Source organism: Protopterus annectens, chromosome 9.part0 (genome assembly GCF_019279795.1).
Source record: "Protopterus annectens isolate FY-2018-M chromosome 9.part0, PAN1.0, whole genome shotgun sequence".
NCBI classification, from domain to species: domain Eukaryota; kingdom Metazoa; phylum Chordata; order Ceratodontiformes; family Protopteridae; genus Protopterus; species Protopterus annectens.
In genome coordinates this window covers 898,153,328-898,177,883 of record NC_056743.1, presented here as the reverse complement: position 1 = coordinate 898,177,883, position 24,556 = coordinate 898,153,328, and the positions used below count along the sequence as shown (strand labels likewise).

The 24,556-nt window shown below is 39.4% G+C and overlaps 1 protein-coding gene across 1 annotated transcript in view; it reads left to right on the top strand.

Moving 5' to 3' along the window:
- Positions 1-24,556, top strand: part of LRP1 (LDL receptor related protein 1) — a 2,772,300-nt gene that overhangs the window by 1,696,127 nt on the left and 1,051,617 nt on the right. The window contains exons 40-41 of the mRNA XM_044083629.1: positions 4,737-4,861; positions 22,558-22,929. Coding sequence (XP_043939564.1) covers positions 4,737-4,861; positions 22,558-22,929 — 497 coding nt within the window. The remainder of the gene's footprint in view (positions 1-4,736; positions 4,862-22,557; positions 22,930-24,556) is intronic.

The following is a 24,556-nucleotide window of genomic DNA, read 5'->3' as shown; positions in this document are numbered from 1 at the left end:
CCTTTTGAAGTGAACCTCACAAGACATCTGCAGCAGCTGGAAAGGCCACAGAAGTACCTCACAAAGTGGATTACTGGTCTCAAACAGATGCCTTACACTGACCGTCTCAAAAAACTCCAGCTTTACTCTGTAGCATATCGCCTACTCTGAGGTGATCTCTGCCTAACATATAAAGCTATGTCAAACCCAGAGCTGTTGGACGTGCTACACCTAAAGAAATCCCAATCCCTCTAAGTTACATGCTCCAGGGACCTAAACCAAGTCACCACAATAAACAGGACATGCTGGAGGGATAGATTCCTGTCCCAGAGACTTCCCATACTTTGGAACAAGCTATCCATCTATGTCAAGCAAAGTTCCTCATTTGCACTCTTCAAGAAAAATCTTGATAAGTGGATGGGAAATAGAAAATACACCCCGGGGATCACTTTGGTGGCTCTGCTCGAGAGGGACACAGGAAAATAACTTTCTTGGGTGGCATAAGCCAGGGAATCTTGTTGGCTAGGCTTACTTAGGCCCTTGGGCCGATAGCCTGGTATCTACCTATGAACCTATGTGTAAACAAAAATAATTATGAGCTAGAATATCTCTCAAATTTCTTCCCCTTCTATAAGAAATAGAAGGAATAGGTGGAAGCACACTAACCAAATCTGTGCAAAAAATTCCAATAATGTTTAACCAAACTAACTGCCTCAGAACTAAAAACAGTATAGGTAGTCACAAAATAAATATTTGTTTGTTGTTGTTTTATCACCCCTATAATGGTCTAAAATAACTTAACCATAGCCACCAGCCTTACTATTAATCGCGTCCATACATATAGTAGACCCATGTATAATCTCATGTACAGCAGAATTAACTAATTCATAATCATAACCCCCAGAACAGAATATAGAAATTATCCTATTAATTTCATCAAAAAAAATCACTATCATTATTACATAACCTTCTAAGACGAACACATTCACCATAAGGGAGAGCAGATGAAATATAGGGGGGTGGCAACTGCATTCATACAAAAACTATCCCCATCTGTAAACTTTCTATGCACAGCGGTAAATAATTTATTACAGGAATTAATAAGTAAAATAATATCTAAAAAAATTAATCTGTCTCCCCACATATAGACCATCAAATGAAAAAATTATTATTATGTAATTGGCCATAGAATTCTTGAACCTTATCATGAGCACTTTAGAGAGAAAAATTAAATCATCTGTAAAATGAAAATATTTAACTACAAACTTATTTAAAAAAAAATCACATTGATAAAAATACTCACATTCAGACAAACCCATGGTCAAATTGGCATACATGGGGACAAAAGATGCTCCCATGGCTGTTCCCTGCAACTGATGATATAAATAATTATTAAACATAAAAAAATTATACAGGAATGTAAAAGCTCTAATATATAATGTGATAAAGGCGTATGACCTAAAAAATCTTACAGCCTCCAGTCCAATATTATGTTTAATACTAGTATATAAACTACAAACATCAGTGCTAGTAAAAAAACATATCATCCGACCAACTAATTCCAAATATTTTTTCTAAAAAATCACTAGTATCCCTAATGTAAGAAGGCAGTTTTAAAACATAAGGCATTAAGAATCCATGTAAAAAAAAAAAAGACTCGTATCAGACAAAAAATATTTACATGCTGATACAATGGGTCTACCGGGAGGATTGGAGGCATCTTTATTTATTTTGGGAAGACAATAAAAAAACTGCTAAATCACCTGAAACTTAATATCTAAATCAGCACATGTAAAGCAACCAAGTATAAAACCCTTATCCAAAAGAATTATATAGTCAGAAACAGCTTAATTATAATCAGACATATTACAAATATCTTGTAAATGTAACCTACACATTTGAAAGTACTGATGGCAATTTAAAACAACAGTTTTATTACCCATATCAGAGGGTTTAATGACACATTATTGTTTTTTGCTAACAACATCAGCTCATTCCATTCAGATTTAGACATGTAAACAGTCTTATGTTTGTTTTTCATAAGCAGATTCATTAGAAGCTCAAGTGACAGGGTAACGAGTACAGCATTTAAGGAAATTAGATTTTAAAGGCAGTACAGGAGAAAGGCAAAAATAGGATATATTGAACAAGTAAAGATATTACATATTGTCAGTAAAGAGAAATGTCTTAATCCTAGGTACTCTACTAAGTCACAGATATTTATTCATTTTATTTATTTAACATTTATTTACTGGGAAAGTCTGACTGCGACAGAGCCCATTTTCACCGGAGGCCCTGGGAAAAATGCTTCAGTCGGCTGTCTTTGGAATGTGGGAGGAAACCAGAGCACCCGGAGGAAACCCATGCAAACGCAGGGAGGACGTGCAGACTCTGCACAGAAGGCACTCCAGCTGAGAATCGAACGGGAGAATCTCTTACTGCGAGGTGGCAACACTACCTGCTGCACCACTGCACTGCCCAGTGTAGAATGTTTGCACTGAGATGTCTACACAGATTTCCCTACACCTAGAAGACTTCAAAAAATATTCCCACAGACAAGAAGCATATATGGAGTTCTGATGGTCCAGAAAGAGGCTGTTGGGAACATATACTTTGTGGCAATAATGAGTTGCTTTGCTACAAAAATGACTTTATAAATATAATAAGTCTTCTACAATGAGAGACTAAAAAGATGATTAGAGCAACTAAAAAATGGAACTGAGACCTATTAGGGAGCACATGAAGAAAGCCATAGTAAAAATGGGCTGTATTAAATTGAGAAGGAACACACTGCCTACGATGTATACTTGTTTAACAAAGTACACGAGGTGGGCTGTATTAAATTGAGAAGGAACACACTGCCTACGATGTATACTTGTTTAACAAAGTACACGCGGTGGGCTGTATTAAATTGAGAAGGAACAAATTGCCTACGATGTATACTTGTTTAACAAAGTACACGAGGTGGGCTGTATTAAATTGAGAAGGAACACACTGCCTACAATGTATACTTTTTTTAACAAAGTACACGAGGTGGGCTGTATTAAATTGAGAAGGAACACACTGCCTACAATGTATACTTGTTTAACAAAGTACACGAGGTGGGCTGTACTAAATTGAGAAGGAACACACTGCCTACGATGTATACTTGTTTAACAAAGTACACGAGGTGGGCTGTATTAAATTGAGAAGGAACACACTGCCTACGATGTATACTTGTTTAACAAAGTACACGCGGTGGGCTGTATTAAATTGAGAAGGAACAAATTGCCTACGATGTATACTTGTTTAACAAAGTACACGAGGTGGGCTGTATTAAATTGAGAAGGAACACACTGCCTACAATGTATACTTTTTTTAACAAAGTACACGAGGTGGGCTGTATTAAATTGAGAAGGAACACACTGCCTACAATGTATACTTGTTTAACAAAGTACACGAGGTGGGCTGTATTAAATTGAGATGGAACAAACTGCCTACGATGTATACTTGTTTAACAAAGTACACGAGGTGGGCTGTATTAAATTGAGAAGGAACACACTGCCTACAATGTATACTTGTTTGACAAAGTACACGAGGTGGGCTGTATTAAATTGAGAAGGAACAAATTGCCTACGATGTATACTTGTTTAACAAAGTACACTAGGTGGGCTGTATTAAATTGAGAAGGAACACACTGCCTACGATGTATACTTGTTTAACAAAGTACACGAGGTGGGCTGTATTAAATTGAGAAGGAACACACTGCCTATGTTGTATACCTGTTTAACAAAGTACACGAGGAGACCTAACTAGTCTGGTTGTTAAGATTTGTAATATAGTGAAAATCAAACATCATGGTCACCGGTTAATTCCTGATATTAAAGTATGATGTTTATAGTTATTTTTTTGTTTAAACTTTTTTTTTTTTAAGTACACTTTTAAACTTGGGAATAAGATTAGATTGAATAGATGTGATACTTGGATTTAGTTGATTGTGAGTACTAACTGACATGAAGCTAGTTTTTTATAACTGTGCAAATAAACATATAATTATAAAAAGGTTGCATCAGCAAATAGTGCCAGTAAAGTGTATCATGCATGGAGATTGCACAGTGTGTAAACATTAAAATCTGTTATTTATTTATTTACACTACAGAAAGAATCTGATTTTGAGGGTTCTTTGTGATAGTCACTGTACTTTTCTGTTGTGTGCCAAGCACCCAGTCTTTGCCATAAGCTATTAGCTTTTATTATTAGCTGTCTATACCTTGTTTGCTGAGTAATTTAAGTAAAGTAGTATTTCTAGTCCTCCTTTCTTTCACTTTGTTTCTCTTTTATTTTCTTATACCTGTTTTTTTGTTTCTATGCCGTCTTCCTGCTCTTTTTATATTCCCTTCATTTACCCTTTTCCTCTTCTGCCGTCCCTTGTTTGTAGTCCTTAGCTGTAGCATCTCACCTGTACTTCCAGGAATGGCAAGCCTTTGTTTTTTTACCTTCATTCTGTTTCGTAATGCTCCTTCATTACTCATCAGGTTTGTTTCATGATGCATCACATATAGATTCGACACTTAGTTCTGTATGTCTGTCTTTTTTTCTCTTGCTTTTGTCCTTGTGTTTACTTGTCGCATGCAAACACATACATATTGTGTCTGTAAGTAATTTGTTTGGAGCACCTTTCTCAGATATCAAAATGTATAGATTTTTACAGTGTCGTCATATGTTTGTACTGCCAAACTGCTTGTCTGATTCGTAGGAATGTCTGATTCTTTTCACAGGACTCATGCAAATGGTTCCATAAAGAGGGGACAGAAAGATAATGCCACAGAGTCTGTGCCATTAAGGACTGGAATCGGGGTGCAGCTGAAAGATATCAAAGTCTTCAACCAAGCCAGGCAGAAAGGTTTGCATCCATCATTAAATCAGGATTGTTAGCCTTTTCAGCAGTTAGAAAATGGCATCAGTTGTAGACTGATAACTAATCTAAACACTTGTCTCTGCACTAAAGTTACAAAATAAGTGTCCAAGGTCTAAGAAAGCTTTACTGTAAATAGTACAGTAATATAAAGTGAGATCCTATACAAATATGGTACTGAAAAAACTGACTGAGCAAGCAGAGGTCTGTGAACTTTGTATTGTAGCCATGAATTGATTTTAATTATTAACCTTGAAAGATGTAAACGTAAACACACAATTTTATTGATGCAGATAACGTGGGAATGTGGGGAAAACTTGGGTCACAAGAATGTTTATCGGCCTCTGGTGTAATATAATTCATTATACTTTTATTTATTTTGTTTTACTTTTCACAAGACCTCAACCAGTGATTCCTTGACTTACACCCAGTTGGCATATTTATTCTGGGACATTCCTGGGTGGCCAAGCCTTACAGCCTATTTGCTGCTGCCTAGGAATCCCAGCTGGCCCTACATTTTCAAGCAAGATTCAAATGGTAATGGGCTACCCATTTTGCTGATCCTGGAGGGTGACCTGCTCTCTGTCTCTGGAAACTTGTCCCCTTAGCCCATAAGCAGCTCTTTCAAGCTCCAATAGTGCTGTCTTCCAAGGTGATGTAGTCCTCTGCATGCTGAATTTCCCTTGAGTAATACTGGAGTAATGCTCTTGGTAGTTTTGGACACCACTAGTTGTAAGACCTAGTGTTATTGTTCTGTCACCTGTGTGGTGAGCCATTCCTGCCTGCCTACCCCCAGAATGGGTGAGCCAGTACTTCCATCTTCCCTGGCCAGCTAATGCAGACAACTAAGCCTCTAATTAATCTTGGGTTACCTGCGCTGTAGTCGGGACTTTATCCCTTTATCCGATTTTTGGATTTTATGCACAGGATATTGTACAGTAATCAAAGTGAAGTTGTGCTGGTCTCCTGCATATGCCGCAGACTTCAGTAGTATGCTGTTTTGAAAATGGAACACAGCTCACTGTGGTTTCAGTTCTTTATTGCTGCAAAAAGAACAGTGTTGCCAGTCTGTCGCTTGCTTTGAGTTAACCTACAGACCAAGAAGAATTATAAATACCTAGTTTGGAGAAAAATGTTTGCATTTTATTTTTTTATTTTTGGGGGGTGGGGGGTTTGACTAAGTCTGATGTTATCCCTTGAAACTAATCATCAGCAATTGCCACCTATAGGAAACAAACTCCTATACTATATTTTCTCTACTTAAGAAGGGAATTCAACAGGTTTCTTCTTGTAAGCATTCAATCTTCAAAAAAAAAAAAAAAAAAAAAAAAAAGTATGCATGTCTTCCACACTTTTGGCCAAATAAGTTGTTTTTTTTTTTTTTTTTTAAGCATCATTTCTTAGGGGGCTATTAGTGGCTTATCTCTTCTGATGAACCCTTAAAGTCGAAGCCATACAGGCTAATACAGATGGACATGAAGGTGACCAGGCATGCCATCAGTTGTAGCTATGTCAGAGCTGCAGGGATTCACAGATGTGTTGTTATTTAGAACACAGCCACTAACTAGGATGTAAAAGGGCAGGGTTTAAATGAGTCCTTAGGAAAATAATTATTATTTAAGACACCTTCTTTAGAGATGCTCAAAAGACTGGGGAAGAACAGAAGACAGTTCAGTCTCACAAGCAAGTGAAAATGTAACTGAAACTAGTTTAGTAAGCAGTAATTTTTTATACAAAGCCATCAGAATGTGTGTAACAGTTTAAGCATAACTACCTTAAGAAAACAGTTAAAAAGGTACAGCAGGTTAAGGGAGGATACATGGATATGGGAGGTTGGTATAATGGTTAAGGTATTAACCTTATAGACACAAGGTATAAGGTTTGATTCTCACATAGGGTATTAACTAGATGTAAAATGGCCCACAAGGGTAATTAACCTAGTACTAATCTATGAACTAAAGAAAAAACTGTCTCTTAATCCCTACAGCTAGTAGTGACACTCCCATGCCATCTGCATAACATAGGGGTTTAAAGCCCTGAGTATACAGCAAATGCCCAAGATTGAATAGCTCTTAGGGCACCTGTAGAAACTGGCAATTGAAAATGTTTTCAGAATGTGTGTAACAGTTTAAGCATAATTACCTTAAGAAAACAGTTAAAAAGGTACAGCAGGTTAAGGGAGGATACATGGATATGGGAGGTTGGTATAATGGGTAAGGTATTAACCTTATAGACACAAGGTATAAGGTTTGATTCTCACATAGGGTATTAACTAGATGTAAAACGACCCACAAGGGTAATTAACCTAGTACTAATCTATGAACTAAAGAAAAAACTGTCTCTTAATCCCTACAGCTAGTAGTGACACTCCCATGCCATCTGCATAACATAGGGGTTTAAAGCCCTGAGTATACAGCAAATGCCCAAGATTGAATAGCTCTTAGGGCACCTGTAGAAACTGGCAATTGAAAATGTTTGTTGGTGGCTGCTGCCAGTTTGCCCTTGATTTGTCTCAAGGATAACACCTAGCAAGAGCACCTGTTGGAGTTCAAGGCTGCCTAGCCCAGGCTGTCACTGTACTGGTGGCACTGAAAGGAAATTTGGCACACTGATGCAAACTTTTGTTCAGGAGGCAGCAATGACAGAGCTTGGAGGAGCTGCTTAAGAGAGGGTGGCCTCAGAGGCAGAAAGTGGGCTGCCCTTCAGAGCCAGCAGGTTACTCTGCTCCATACCATCTGAGTTTCTGGGGAATAGAAAGCCAGTGGAAGTTCCTTGGCAGAAATGAATAGGCAGTTGGACTTTCACCTAAACTAGGAAATTCCACTCTTGTACCCTCAGAATGAATGGAAAGCTTGGGTGTCAATAGTTGATCTATCAAGCAGGGTACAGAGGTGGGCAAAAAATAAATGGGTCCAGTGGGATGGAGGGCCAGGAAAAAGAACAACTCTCCCAGTACTGACTCTCTTCTTTATCCCTCACTTTCCTGAGCATCCTAGGATGGAGACTTAGAACACTTTGTATAGAAAAGGTTCAGTCTGATCATGGTTCTGTGAGTAAGGCAGATAATTTTTATGTGGTTACAAATGAGAGTTGTAAGCATTCCCACTATTCTTAAAAGTACCTCTGAGACTAGAACTCTTTAGCAGTACCCATTCTTCAGCAGCTACTATAAGCTGGAGCCACACAAAGAGAGAGAGAGATGGAGAGAAAAAGAGAAGCTTGCATTTGTGGCCTTTCCTGGTACCTAAAAATATGACCCTTTGAGGCCCCTTCGTTTACTCTGCAGGTTCAAAACAAGTTTGTGAAAAAAAATCATAATGCCAACCTGGCTTGCCCTATTTCTTTCTCTAATGCATGTCACCTTTGTGGAATCTGTTGATGTGAATGATACCTTATTCACTACAAACTTAGCTATTTTGTCTTACTTTGCTTCAGGTACCCATGCAAAAATTATGGATAGTGAGTGCCTTCTTAGTCTGATAGAGAAGTGAGTTTTTATTTTCCACTTCTTCCAAGGATAGATCTGAAGTTAAGACAAGAAGTCAGACTTATCCCAGAAGTCTCTCTCTCTCTCTCTTGCCAAGCCAGCTGTCTGTCATTCAACTACAGATGAGCAAGGAGAATTCTGTAGCTAAAAGACCCATTGCACACTAAGTGGGGAGACCTGTGCAGTCATACCTCAAAAGCCTTCGACTGAAATCGTGAATAATAAAAGCATAATTCCTTTGGGACCACATTCTCACATGGAGGTAGTCCATATGTTGCAGAATGGGGAGGCAGAAAAGCAGGAAAACATTCCTTGTGAGTCGGAAGAGATTTTCTTTCTGAGGTTTAGATCACCACCTAGAACCTACAACTGCTTCCTTGTATTTTATAGAACCTTTGATAAGGGATTTAAGGTTCACTTGTCAGAGGCTGCAGTTTGTTTGTTTGTGGATCCTCCTTTGACTTTCTTGTTCTCAATTGGTTTTTGATGGGTTCTTCTGCTTACGTCTACCAAAGAAGGCAGTTCTTGTAACCAGGATGTGAATTTTGTGCTAAGGAACACAATACTGCCTATGTATGAGCCAGTCACTACTGCATCAGTAAAATTTCTCTCTTGGAAGGACTTTATCTTTCTGCATCACTGGAGCCCTATATTGTATTATTTTTTATATCATCCTTGTGTAAAGAGTGTAAGAAGCTGGATTATGAAAAGTATTGCCTGGCTTCCTGAGAGACTGCATCAGGATGTAGCCTGTTCTTTGCTTAAACCTTTAGCACCATGCCCATTATATTGGTTTCTGCTCCCCACCTTGGGTATTGTAGCAATGCCATAAAGTTCTGTTTTTAAGTGAGTATTACCTTCATACTACAAGAGATCACTTACTCTGCATACAGATGCATCTAGCTGTTATTGTACAGTGAAATCTTGAGGAAGATTCACTGGAATAGTAAACCATACTCTCTGGGCTTACCATCTTGTGTTTTCGTTTGCCTTTGTGGTTTTTCCCTTTAATCTGGTCAATGGTAACACTAGTTTAACAGTTTTGAAAGTAGTGCTACAAAGGTAGCAGTGGACTCCTATAAATCTAGCACTGGCATGTGCTGTGTCCAGTTTTTTCTTACCACCTGATTACCACTGAGTATCTCAATATGTCAGAGTATTCTAATCTTTTAGATGGCTCTTATTCACCGGTGCTTGTCATTTTTATGGACTGAAGGACATGTGAAAAGAAGAAAACCACCTTCTGAATTTTATATGAATTAAGGTTTGTTTTTTCCCCAACTCAATCAGTGATTGTGGTTGTGGTACACAAATTACACTGAACGATTACTTCACACATTGTTTTGCTTAGGGACTAACGTTATACTTGTGTCTTTTAGTATTTGCCTAAAGTTTAGCAAACTAGCTAGCTTTGATGTATTTTAGGGCGCTTTCTTCCGTCTTGGCTAAGAAACCCTTAAAAGCTCCTCATCATTATCGTTACTTTTTATTCCGTTTCCTCGTAGAACGTTTTTCTTATTGTTCATATTAATTAGACAGTTTATACTTGTTTAGGATAAATGCGATGCTGCATTAATAACTATGTATGTAGTTTGCTGTTCTGCATTTGTCATTCGTTCTTGTTCATGCATGTGCTGCTGTGTTTGATGTTATTTGGTTGTGGTCATAACTGAAAATGGTGTGGTGTTTAGGACCATTTACTGAGGTAACCGGGCTGGCAACTCGACACTGTAAACCTCCACTGCCAATCATGAGCGGACAGATAATCTGCTGTGGCGACCCCTAACTGGGAAAAGCCGAAAGAAGAAGACCGAGATAACAAAAGAAATTAATAAAAGGAGCCATCTGTTGAAAGAGAGTTGTAAACGTAAGATTTTACTGAGTATGGAATGTAAGAGAGCTGGCTTACGAAGAGTGGAGTGGAGAGATAAGTTCTGGTAAATTTGAAAAATTACAGAAACCATTAAAAAATTCATTGCCAGCTTAACAGAGGAGTATTTGTCCATCAATGTAGCTGTCAGAATGGAATCCCTTAACTGGTTATAAAAGTAAACAGAGAGCATTTCTTTGACATAGTTTCTTCAACCAATTAAAGTCTGTACTATTGTCAGCACTCTCTTTTGAGTCATCCAAAATGTTGCAGAGGAAACTGGTTGAAAGTACTCTTCTGTTTGCTGCAGTAACTGAGTGTAAGTGATTTTCCAGAAATTATTTTAATGTTCAGAAAGCAGCTGTGCAACAGCAGTGACCCACTTTGGTCACCCTTTAGAAAGGAAAAAGAGGGTTGGCCTCTCTTCTTTATGTCCAAACAACATGAAAACTTGTGTATGGGGTATGTTGCACCTTCATCATATCTTTTCTGATTGTAAGAATGCAGTTTCATAGTCCTCTGGCTTCGCCCACCCCAAACGCATATTAGATTTGCTGAGATTGTGAGCTACATAGGGGGCTTCTTTGGATGTCCTTGGAGAAACCCCTTTTCCCCAAGGAAAAAAGAACATGAAAATGCTAATCTGTCAAGAGTCCTAGTGGACTATCTCCTATCTGTTTCTGAAGTTAAGAGATGCCGTAAAGTTGATAACTAGCACACTAAGAATCAGCCATCAGTCTCCAAGACAGCAGACAAGCAGGATTTTTGTGATAGCTTAAATGTAGATCTTTTATGCCAGCTCAGTGGCAAACCGGTATGAAGCCCTGACTTTGACTCCTGCAACCTAAGTTTGATTAGCAGCTCAGGTGCCCTAGGAACTGGCTGGGGAGGATGCGATTGAGCAGTCGCTGCTGGCTCTACAATCCTTGCAGAATGAAGTGGCTGTGGCTTGCCACGTGGTAATACCTATCTGAGTTCAAGCCTGCTGAGCCTGTGCTCTCTAAATGTCCAAGTGGAATTTAGCATGTGGAGGCACTATTCCTCTTGGGATTTGGAGATGGAGCTGGGAGGAGCTGCCTAGGAGAAGAGGGGTGTTTTTTGAGGGGAAAAGGTAGGCCACCATGCCCCAAGACCAGCAAGCTGACCTACTCCCTACAACCCAACTGTCACCAGGGAGTGGAGGCTAACTGAGATTATCTGACGGGAATGTATGGACCAAAAAGCTCTCTCACAGCCCTGGAACACTTTCCTGCTCCCTCAGGATGAGTTTGCCAGCTTGAAGCAGGTAGAGGAGCCATCAGACAGACTCCTTGGAGAAGGCAAAAAGTACAAATTGTTCTACTATGTCTATCTCTGTACTTCTGCAGCACAGTGTATGAAGATTTTTTCATTAGCCACATTGTTGTTTCCAGGTATTTGAAGTTTATAGACAGGCACTGAATAAATGTGCACGGCCAGGAATTTGACTGTATCAGTACTTGGTCATGTTGTCCACTTAGTGAAATACCAGAGCTTCTTATCTTGGATCAATTTTAAGTGTATGCAAACTTCCAGACTTGGACAGCAAGTTCAAGTTGGAGAAGTTTAACACATTTAGTGTCAGAATATGCAATTCTGCTGTAAAATGTGCCACTGATTTTCATAGATGTTTCCTTCAAATCAGACATGTCAGGGATAGTCCTGCAAAAGCATGCCTGACTCGAGAGTTATTCACAGGACGTTAAAGCTGAGTTGCTTGATGTATCAATTACTCAGAACAATACATTTTGGTTGTATGGCTGATGGTATAGTTACAGATTTTCAGGAGAGGGATAAGATGCAATAATAGTTGAAATTACTGTATCCTAACCCCATTCAACAGCTTCAGAAAAATTTCCTTGTAAGTAGATTATGATTTTTCAGAAAGATTATACCTGTCCGACAACCTCAGGACTAGAGGTAGTACTGATAGAAATGTTCTCCATCCTTTTCACTATCAGGAGTAAAGGGAAAGTTTCAGCACTCTTCCAAGTGAGTAAGACATAACCCCTCCCCTGCTCAGCCATTCTTATTTCTGAGAAGCAGTTTGCATGGGAGATAATAGTTACAGATAAGTTGGTTCTACAGACAATAGCTAAGGGTTACCCAACAAATTTTTGCAAGCATGTCTGTCTCACATTCCATTTCCTCCACACCATCACATTAGGTATCAAGGAAATAGGGTACACTGGGTACTGTCTACTCAGGAAGGACAATGTTTCCATTCCATGCTTCAGCCTATCTTGACTTAGCTAAAGCTTTTGACACAATCCCCACTCAGACATAATTGAGAAACCCACCCTGCTGGGAATTAACCCATATGTCACTAGATGGGTAGCCAGCTGGCTCACTGACAGAACGCATACAGTCAAAGTTTGGGGTTCCACCTCTACCAGCAGACCAGTTACCAGTGGTGTACCACAAGGATCTGTGCTGGACCCCCTACTGTTTGGAATCTATTTCTCAGAAGTCCAGACAAAAATAGATGGCCTGTGGCTTACCAAGTTCGGCTGTGAATGGAAACTGGGCACAATCATAGAGTCCCCCAACAATGTTGACATACTACAAAAAGGGATAACACAGACAAATGATTGGTGCTAAAGGCCACAGACTTAAACTAAACACAAAAATGCATTATCATCCCTCTCGGCAAAGGGGAACTCCCTGCAAATTCCAGTATTAACAATACTCCCATAGCTCAAACTCTGTGGTGAGAGATTTGGGAACACAAGTTGATAGCAACCTTAACTTCAATCACCATCTCTTCGCAGTGGTAAGGAACGTCTTCTATGTTGCACATCTCATAAGTAAGGGCATCGAATCCAGAACTAAGGATGTTAGAACTCCCCTATACTAGTCCCTCATCAGACCACTAATAGAGTACAGTGCTTCCCTTCTGTATGTACCTTCTCAGGTACTGGCAGCAGCTGGAGAGACATCAGAGATTTCTCATGAACTGCATGGACAGACAGACTAAAGGCCCTGCCACTGTACTCTGTATTTTAGAGGCTGCTGAAAGGCGACTTGTGCCTGGCCTACAGAGAAGTCTTAGACCCTGCCCTAATGTGAAGGTATTACACATCTGCAAGTCAAATGGGACAAGAGTCACTTGCTGTAGGGAACTTAACCTTGCCTGTGACATTAACAGGACATGCTGGAGAGATGGATATGTCTCCCAGAAATTGCCAGTCCTCTGCAGCAAATCCCCAATTCATGTAAAACAGACCTCCTCAATGACCTTATGTAAGTGTAACTTGGACAACTGGATGGGAGACCCTAAATTTACCCCGGGGTGTCACCTATGTCCCTCTTGGATAAGGGCAGTCTGTGCTGATCATAGAGTTGCACTGCAAATATAGACCATATAACTTGGTCAATAAGGGAACAAGGGTATAACATGGCCATTAGCCTAGTAACTGCCTATGTACCACAGAAGGGCAACACTGTAAGACCAGTAATAGAGCTGTCAGATCTAAACCTATTTCTGCACTGCACAATGGTATCATTAAAACCACCTCTTCCATTCATAAAAAAATGCTCAATTGTAAGAATGATGGATACCTACCTGTCTGTATTACATTCAGTTAGACCGTCTCATGAACAGTATCTGTAATTCCAGGTAGAACATCATTACTTTCATTTTTTATCTGCTATGTGGGTGTTCCACAGCCTTCAAAGTATTTTCTGTATCACCGGGATTCAGTAATGCCTACACTAAGTGTACACCGTTCTGAGTGAACACACAGCAGACATAACTTACACTTTCTTCCCCCTAATTTTAGTTTTCCTATTAATATTTTTGTAGCTTTAAATATTCACAGGGATGTATAAAGGTTATCACAAAGTGTAGACTACATGTACACTTTGTGCATTACACAAACAATGCGATAAGAATGTTCTTGAATACGTACCGTGTGCACTTAGTGTAGACTTTATTGAATCTGGCCCAGTGTTTAACTCCAGTGTTTTTGCATCTCATGTAGCAAAACATAACCATTTTCTGCTAATGGCCCAGTCTTACGGACTTTTGCTTTCAGTATGTAATGTTTACCAATCTGTTGAATTCCGTTGTTACCACAAAATACACATAGTCCTTCAAACCACTGCAACTTGTGACCTTTCTTGGAACTCTCATGGGGTGAGTTCTGATTAAAATTATTTGCCTCAGGAAAAGTAATTGGAAATTTAAAATGTCATGACAGATTTCGGTTGACAGAAGTTATCTGTATAAAATTGGATTCATGTCAGAATGATGAAGCTTCTAACACTGAGCCCAGTAAAGTTGAACAAATAACATTGGTGGCTCAGTAACACCAGTCTACATGAGTTGTAAACCAAAACATTTTTGTTGAAGGCATTTATGATCCGTATCTCTCAACCTCTTTGCTCAAGAATTCAGGACAAAGACAAAAATAATGGGGGGGAGGGGTCAAAGTCCCCATAAATATGGACAGTCTTTAAATATTGTTCTGACAAATTAGAAAGTTGATGGAATAACTGGTTTGTATTACCATGCATAGAAAGACCAAGTGGCATCATGGTTAAGGTGTTTATCTCACAGAGACAAAATACAGGGTTTGAGTCTCACTTCTGAAAGATAATTGGCTAGGCTTAAAATTGTATACAGTGGCCATTAATTTTGTACTTGTCTATAAACCTTATGAAAGGTAGGAAGTCTAAAACTGTAATGTCTGCCATTATTTAGTGACTTCATTCCTTAGTGATTTGCCAGAAAACATCACATTTTTAATGAGAAGCAGACCAAAAGTATAAGAAATGCATTTATTTCTTCATACCAACTTAAATTGTTCACAGGCTGCAAAGTCCCTAGAGAAAAGTTAAAGGCAAAATGTATTTTTATACCCTTCCAATAGCAGTCTGCTACTGTTAATTATAAATGTCACATTAGCCAAAAACATTGATGAAATGCCACACAAAGAATTCACCTTCTACCTGAGAAAATAAAGCATATCATCATGTATTTGTTACAGCTGTAATCAGGTCTAAGTGTTACTGATTTTGAAGTTGATGCAGACAAATTATGTTCTTTTAAGTTGGAGGCTGTATATTTTCTGAATTCTCTTTACACCTTTTGCAAGTCTTTGTGAGAAGGCCTCAGTGGGCTCTCAGACTATCTGGAACCAGCCTTCTTCTCTAGAAGCAGTAATTCTCTGCAACAAAGTAAAGAAGTTTTTTTTTTAAGATGGTCCATAGTCTGCTTGTCCAGAGGCATGTTTTTAATTTCTCCATGTGTGTCGCAACTACTGGTAAGACTCTTCAGGTTATAACTGGGGAGCCCACTTCAAGTGTTTGTTAGTGTAGGCCAACTGCCCCGAAATAGAAGAATACCTTCACATCAGCCTACGATAGATGAGTATATTTTTCATAGTTGTGACAGGATTTTGGGGCAACTTCCTTCCGGGTCATGTTCAAATCAGCATAGACAATACCATAGAAGTGTGGTAAATCAGCAAATATAAAGGCACCATACCTTTCCTGCTCTGAAAAAGTTAACACTTTTTATATTAAGTTCTGTTTAACTTTCTTAGCAAAACCATGGTATCACATATAAAAGCGTAATTCAAAATACAGATATGAACTCTTGATGTGCAGGCTTCACTTCTTATAAAAATATTATCTTTACCCTTTTAATAACAACTTCCATCATGTTAGAAAATTAATTCCATAACTGATAAGTGTATTATTTTGTTTAGATTGGTCTTGTTTGTATATATTCTACCAACTGTCCTGCACTATAGCTTATTTTCTTAATTTTGTATCGTGTCTACTTTACCCACCCCGTTCTGTTTGCTTAGGTGGCTCTCCTCATCCTTTTTTTTATCAAAACTCTAATCCCTGTCCTTTAGCTTCTTTGTCTGCTTCACACATCCCCTAGTATTGGTTTATTGTTTGTTGCCCACCTCCTAGTGATTGTGAGCTGCTAATATCAGTATAATCAACAGAGACTCACTGTGCCAGGTTTTCTCTAGGCCTGTATTCCAACTGAAATGCATCATTTCCGTGTTAAACCTCACATGTTCACATAACATTTGTATTAAAACATTTTAAATGATGTGCTAGAAGTTTGTCAAGGCCAGATACTCCCAAATCATATGCCTCCAGTTCCTTTATTCATCCCCTTTATATCTCTAGCCTCTACTCTTCACTTGGAGAGGAGTATTTTGTAATCTGCTAGGAATATAAAAATATGTATGCAAACATTTTAATATTTTGACCCATTTGGATTGTGTTGCATATGTTGATGCTTTTTAGATTTCTTACATTGTTCCTTTATAATGTCCCCATGTATTGTTCTGTCTCAGACTCTATTTGGATTCTCTGCTTCTTAGAAGTGAGTGTTTTATACATCTTGCTTATTCCTTTTTTGATTGCATTTTCATTTTTTGTCTCTTATCAGAGCCCTTACTGCATCTGGTGTCTCATTTTGTTCCACCATCTCCCTTTCTTTTTGCTTTAAATCTGTTCTTATTCCCTGATGTGATGGTCTGTCTCTGGGGTGCAGTTCAAATGCTTGTCTAGCTGTCTGTCTCACTGCGGCACCTTTTTTGTTTTCTGGTTAATCTGCTGCTAGTATTAATTGGTAACGCTTAGGATTTGATACTGGTCCATTCAACACAATCAGCATATGTAAACAGTATATCTTCCATCTTTCCAGACCAACTAGCTGATTTTTTCAGAAGACGGTTCTGTGTAATGAATGGAAGCTAAAACCTTAGATTTTTCAGGGAAGTATATTTCTGTGTCATACTAGAAGTGATCTGTGACCATTTCATTTCAGGGTGCTTCCACGGTTTGACTGTGTCCAGTTTTATTTTTACCACAGATGATAAATCAATCTGTTACAGCCTTTTTAAGTGTTCTGCATTTAAGAACTTGTATCAAGTATCTTTCTTCACCCATGGGATTTGAACATGACGTTGGAGAAGTGAACTGTAACTTTCTTTGAACTAACTTGTTTTAGTGGACATTGTGTACCTTTCCTGGAAAATGCTTAAGAATGATACTGTGAGTTATAAACTATACTGTGCAAGCTACCTTAAGCAGTTTTGTAATGAAGTGTCATTTCTGAAGGCTGTTTTTCATGCGCAAAGTCTCAAAAGCTCTCTCAGCTAATCCATTCAACTGAGTCCTGAGTCTTTAACAAACTGTTCATTTTCTTTAAAAAAGGAAGAGAAGGCTTAGTAGTGCCTTTTGCTGTGATAAGTACAACAGACTCTGCAAGCCAGTGTAAGAATGCCTTCTATTAGCATAGTAACAGCTTCAGCAGAAAACGCAAGAAAATATAAGAATGTTTCTACACAAGGTATAGCAGAGGCCACCACATGGGCTAATGATCACTCCTTCACCAGATACAAGTTTGAAGTGCAGTGTAGATGCAGGACAGATTTTTCTACACCACTATTACAAGGGAACTTGAAATGTCCACCTCCCACTGCAGGAGAGTACTTTCTACCCAGATGTTGTAATTTATTGTTACTGTGATACTTCAAAAAGATGATATTTAGTTGCTAAGTTAGTTACTAATAATAGTGGTTCTTCAAGGGGAGGACACTGTAACAGCAAAACTTCATTCTCTCTTTCATTGTTCAGTTGTTTTGACATATATTTAACAGTTTACGAGAGTGTCTCATTCTGTATAGGTAATACTTTTATCGCTGTAATTTTAGCTCATTACTTTGTATTTATATACCTCGTTCAGTTTTCTTGTGGATCTTTCGAAGCTTAGAGAATTGAACCGGATATGTAACACTGATCAGTTTTTAGGTTCATAGGTAGGTGCTAGGCTATCTGCCCGGAGGCATTTATAAGCCTAGCCAGAATGTGTTGGCTTTCGCCACCCCCTTAGATTAGTTCCCTGTGCCTCTGTCCAGCAGAGCCACTGAAGTGATCCCCGGGGTAAACTTTCTGTTTCCCATCCACTCGTCAAGGTTTCTCTTGAAGAGTGTTAGCAAGGAGCTCTGCCTAATGTAGATTGGAATCTTGTTCCAAAGCATGAGAAGTCTCTGTGACAGGAATCTATCCCTCCAGCACGTCCTATTTATTGTTGTGGTGAGGTTTAGATCCCTAGAGCGTGTGGCTCGAGGGGATAAGCTTTTCTTTAGGTGGAGCATGTCGATCAGTTCTGGGCTGGACATGGCCTTGTATGTCAGGCAGAGATCACCTCTGAGTAGGCGGTATGCAACCGATTACAGCTGGAGTTTCTTCCGTCGAGCTGCATAGGGCAGTTGTTTGAAGCCAGTGATCCACTTGGTGAGGTACTTCTGTGGTCTTTCCAGCTGTTGCAGGTGTCTTGTAAGGTACATCTCAAATGGGGCATTGTACTCTATGATGGGTCTGATGAGCGATGAGTAGAGGGGCACAATGACCTCTCTTGATCTGGATGCGAACCCTTTTGTGATAAGGTGTGCCACGTAGAAGGATTTTCTAACCACTTTGGCAATGTGATTATCAAAGGAGAGTTTACTGTCTACTTGGGTCCCCAGATCCCTTATTACGTCTTCCGTATTTAGGGGACTACCACCTATGTGGTAGTTTGTGGGTACTTTGTTTTTTCCAAAGGGGCTGACTATGCACTTTTTGGCATTTAGCTTGAGGCCATGATTTTGACACCAGGTGTCCATCTCAGTGAGACCCTTTTGGAGGGTGTCTGTGTCAGCCGGAGAGTCAACTATAGCCCCTAGTTTGCAGTCGTCTGTGAACCTGTGCTTGCCTGTACCTCTGAGAAGTATATGCTGAACAGGAGGGGTCCTAGGACTGAGCCCTGGGGAACGCTACTTTTAACTGGATTAGAGTCAGACCTAGCTCCTGCAACTCTTACCATGTGGGTTCTGTCTGTGAGCCAGTTGGCAACCCATCTTGTACCGTAGGGGTTTATGTTCAGGTTGGTGAGCTTGTCTATAATACCAGAATGTGGAATGGTGTCAAAGGCCTTTGCGAGGTCTAGGTAGGCTGTGTGTACCACCTTTCCCTCATCTATAGCATTGGTAGCTGTCTCAAAGAAGTCCACCAGGTTTAGGAGGCATGATCTCCCCTTAACAAAGCCGAACTGGGTAGGGTCCAGTGTTTGGAAGTTCCCAGTGTCTCTGTTAATGAGTTCCATGATGATGCGCTCCGTAGCCTTGCAGACCAAGCTAGTCAGGCTTATAGGGCAATAGTTCCCAGGGTCTGTTGTGGCTCTACAACATGGGAGCTTGTGGGAGCTTTCCTCCTGCACATGAGCATTTGCCGACATAAAACCATTGGTAATATGCTCAAGAAAAAACGACAACCTAACAAATCCAGCTGACCTAAGGAAATGGGAGGTGGATACACCCAGATGTTATGACTTACTGTTACAGTGACCTGTCCTTGAATTTCTGGAGTTGCATTGACTTGTCCTTGAATTTCTGGAGTTGCTCTAAGTATTTTGCATAACTGCACTATTCTCAGGTTATGGACTATTACTGCTACGCATTTTTTTTTCGCAATTCTAAATTAGTAGCTCATATTGGGTTGGTATAATGACTAAGGTGTTTATCCCACAAACATAAGGCACAAGGTTTAATTCTCACCTTTAGAAGAGAAATTGGCTAGGTTTAAATTGGACCACAAGGACAGTTAGTTTAGTACAGGAGTCTGCAACCTTCACTATCAAAAGAGCCATTTTTGGTCCCATTCCTACCAAATAAAATTCATCGGGAGCCACAAAATCTATTTGACCCCTAAAATGAGTATAACACAGCATATAGTTTTATATACAGTATTTAAAATCCATCCCTGTTTTTGTTCCTTTGTTGGGATTCGTTGATCACTGTGCACTTGTGTGTGTGTGTGTGTGTGTGTGTGTGTGTGTGTGTGTGTGTGTGTGTGCACGCACGAGTGAGTGTGTCATATCTGTTATCCTCTTAGAACAAGAAATCTGGACAAAGCCATAAGTAATGGGGCACAAAGGCCCAAAAATAGGGGCACTTTTTAAATATTGCTCTTACAAACTTAGAAAGTTTATAGAATAACAGGTTTTGCATTAGCATTCATTTTCTGAAGGGTATGAAGTCTGAAACCCAAATGTCTATTTTCTGACTTCAGCCATCAGTGATTTGCCAGAAAACAACAATTTTATGAGAAACAGGGCAAATGTCAGGGCATTCTGGAAAAGTCTGCACAGTTGATAGGTAACTGTGTGTGTGTGTGTGTGTGTGTGTGTGTGTGTGTGTGTGTGTGTGTGTGTGTGTGTGTGTGTGTGTGTGTGTGGAAAATGCATGTTAACAGAAACCATGTTATTGTAGCAAGTTTATAAGAGCAACATTTAAAGTCCGTCCCTGTTTTTGTTCCCCTTTATTTGTGGCTCTGTCCAGATTTCTTGTAAGACTTTGAGATGTATGGAAACCTTTCAGGAGATGCTGCTGCTCCCCCCAGGGGATTACTCTGAGTGTGTGTGGAATGCATGGCTACAGAAGCAGTATTATTCTAGCAGTAAGAGCAATATTTAAAGTCCGTTGCTCAATCACTTGTGTGTGTGTGTGTGTGTGTGTGTGTGTGTGTGTGTGTGTGTGTGTGTGTGTGTGTGTTGTGTGGTAGAGTGGCCATTATTATTCAATGCTACAGGGAGCCACTGCAGAGGTTTGGAAGAGCCACATGCAGCTCCAGAGCCCAGGTTGCAGACCCCTGGCCTAGTACATATGTAGTATGAACCTATTTACTTTCAAGTGTTTTGGTGATATTCCTAGGTGTATTGTGGCATTTGATGAGTTAAGTTTGCCATGATGCATTTGTTGTTTCATTGTTGTTGCTTTTTTTGTTTGTGCCTTTTTAATAAAAATCTTTTTAAGTTATTTTGTGTATATTGTGATATACCCACTCTGAGTCCTACATGGTATTTCCATTTTTTGTGTTCTGTTGTATTTGTGGCCCGGGAGAGAGAAATAGATTAAACTTTGTTCTTTTGAGGCAAGATGTGGTAGGCAGATTCATCTGGAGAAAGGGAATCTCATCCGTCTTCAGATATGGAACAGCATTTTGAGTCTGATCTAATCAATAAGCTGTTCCATCAGAAGTTTAGCAAAAAAAAACCCTGAATGAAAGGGGGGAGCAAGCCGTCACTGCTTTCCAGTTAGGGAACTTTGCCATCTTGACCCTCTTGTTTAATAAAACAGCCGTAGATTGCATAACCTCTCAGCAGGTGTGAACATTTGACAAAGGAGTCCTTTGAAATCTGATGTGATGGATGTTAAATTTGCTGACATTTCACTAAGTTTTCATAAGAGGATGAGTATATACACAGTGATTGGTGCTGTTTCCATTTTTTCTAGGGTCCATTGTTGCTCTGCTCATGGCATCATAAGCTGTAATGCAGTTTCAAGCCATATAGTAGTGTAACAAATCTGACAGCTGTTTCCTGTGAAGAGGGTGCACCATACTTCTGACTGTATTTAGATTACACATGCTGAACCAGAGTAGAGGCTACCAGTAATATCACCATGAAAAACTTCAAACCACCCCTGAGGAACTTAACAGCCATGTTTATACCTTCTCTCCTTCTCTTGTCAGTCTCTAATGGTCCAGCTTTTCAGGGTGAATATTCATCTTTTTTGCTGATTTCTTTGTAACCAAGCATTTATATTGGGCATTCTAAATTACTAACACGCTCCCTTTCTTTTTTCTGTCACTGACCCATGTCTTCGCTCCAGCTAGAGCATTGCTCTTCCCCACGTCAATCTCTGATACTGCTAGCCAGTGCCCCATATCCATGCGGGATCTCTTGGCTACTTCCATTCCCCCCCCAGCTTGTTCCATAAACTGCTGGGGCTGGTCATGGATGTTAAGGGAGTCCTGGAGGTCTTGACTGTCCACATACATATTTTTTTAATGCCCTACTCTCTCCCTGTCATTTGCAATATCCATAGTTGTGTCCAAGGAGGGTGGGCATGCAATGGGATGTCACAGCAAATCACCCTGCCTCCACAGAAGCTCAGCAATGTCCACCCTATGCCTACCTCTTTGGTCCACCCCTCCTTCCCAGCAACATCCCCAGCCTCCACCAGAGATTGTTGAAGGAGACAGTCAGGTCACTGCCCCCCCCCCACAAGTGGTCACTCCCATCCCTCCCTCCGCACCTGTCCTTTGTCAAAGCTGCTATCCTTCTATGCCACCGGAACGGCTAGGCTGGGACATTGCTGCAACATTTTTATGCTTTTTGTATATTTCTAGTATTAACAAAGAACTTGATTTTTCTTAAAGTAGTTAAGTTACATATGTAGTAGTGTCATTAATGCATAAGAATAATTGCATGTTGTGTCTCTTGCTTATTAGGTACAAACATTTGTGCCCAGAACAATGGTGGATGTCAGCAGCTTTGCTTGTACCGAGGCAGTCAGCAGAGGACTTGCGCCTGTGCCCATGGCATGCTTGCTGAAGATGGTGTGAGTTGTCGTGATTATGATGGCTATTTGCTATATTCCGAGAGGACGATATTAAAGAGTATACACTTATCAGATGAAAACAACTTAAATGCACCTATAAAACCGTTTGAGGATCCTGAGCAAATGAAGAATGTCATTGCATTAGCTTTTGACTACCAACAGGGTGGCAAAGGAAAGAACCGGATTTTCTTCAGTGACATTCACTCTGGAAACATTCAGCAAATATATGACAATGGAACTGGCAGAAAAAACATTGTGGAAAGTAAGTAACAAGTTTTTGTTTTAGAAGTGGGCATTAATTGAACAAAAAATGTAGCCTTTACTTGTGTCTGAATGATTTCACATTCACGCATTCACTTTCACAGTTAAGACTCTGGGGCTTATTGTTAAACTGCAGTGAAGTTTTAACAGATTGAATACCCAAGTTAAAGGCATAGAACTATCTCTAGAGTAATTGTTTTCAACTTTGAATGAGCAAAACACATTTATAAAGCAAGCAGGATGTAACTCCAAGTGAAGTTTTAATCACTCGTATCACAATGTTTAGTGAATCACTAAACAAAAATCTTTGAAAACTGCATTCATAGTTCAGTAAAATATTTGTATTTTGATGTTTGAATGGGTCTTATAGTTTGCCTGGTCATGTTTGCTTCCACGTTCTTCTGCAAGTCTTTTTTTTGTACACACAGCAATCATTCAACCCACATTCACAACAATCCACTTTTTTGTCTGGGTATGAATCCTCAAGTTAAAGAAACATTTTCCTGCACCTGTAACTCAGGCTACTCCTTATTTTCTCCATTCAGCTAGAATTTATAATAATCTATGACCATGAGTGATTTGTTTTTTATCCTCATTTGCCGCATTTTGGTTGTAACAGTCTTTAGTGAGACACCAAGGACTGCAGGCAGCGTGGCATGAGCAGCAAGCACTGTAGTGTCCACAAGTGTGCAGTGCACACAAACGCACAGCACATAGGACTGTTCTCATCTGTGCAGTTTAGTTACAGTTGTACACAGTGGAACAGTTCTCAGTGAAATGTCAGATTTTGTGGAATGTTTCACTGGTTCATCTCTTGCAAAACATTTTTTTCTATGTTCCTACATTTGTAAAATTTTTGAGGGAATTTTATCCATACTAAGGTGTTTTATGTATACTGTTGCAGTTTTGCACAGTACATGGAAGAAAGTTTTAAAATGGCCTAACATACTGAAGAAAGTGCTATTTTTTAAATTTTTTCCTTTTTATTTATTTATTTATTTTTTTGCAAAACAGCATTTCCCAATTCAGAACTGTACTGTGAAAATCAGGATAGGTACGATCAATATATCCAGTTTAGAGTGGTGTTATGGGGCATAAAAAGTGATGTCTGAAGTTAGCGGTCTTCCAGAAAAACACAGATTTTTGTTAAAATAAATGTTAGATGGGCATGAGCCTTTTCTTTCCTCTGTCTTATCCAGTTGAGAAGAAGTTTGTGTTTACCTTCACTTGAGAGCCACTGTATTGCTTTTACCACTTAACAAAGCCCCCACTTTAAACCAGTGCACAATGTTTCGCCGGATTTTTCTCTTCCCTTCTGTTTGCTTTTGTGACTGGCCATGTTACCACGTATTTTCTTTATTTAACACAAACTGGAGGTTATGAATAATTTATACATTACTGTCAAGTGTTAAATAGGAGACGTCATTAATGCTTCACCCTTTTTTTCTGAACAATTTTAGAATGAATTATGATGCCAAAACAAGTTATAAGTATTGCAACAAAATTTCTAAAAAGCCAAGGTTTCATTTCTGGACTACCTGATAACTCGAAAATACTCCAAACTCCCATAGTGGCAGCTTTGGTTGTGGTGCTGTTTCTGAAGTCTATTCATTTAGTGGCTGTAAGAT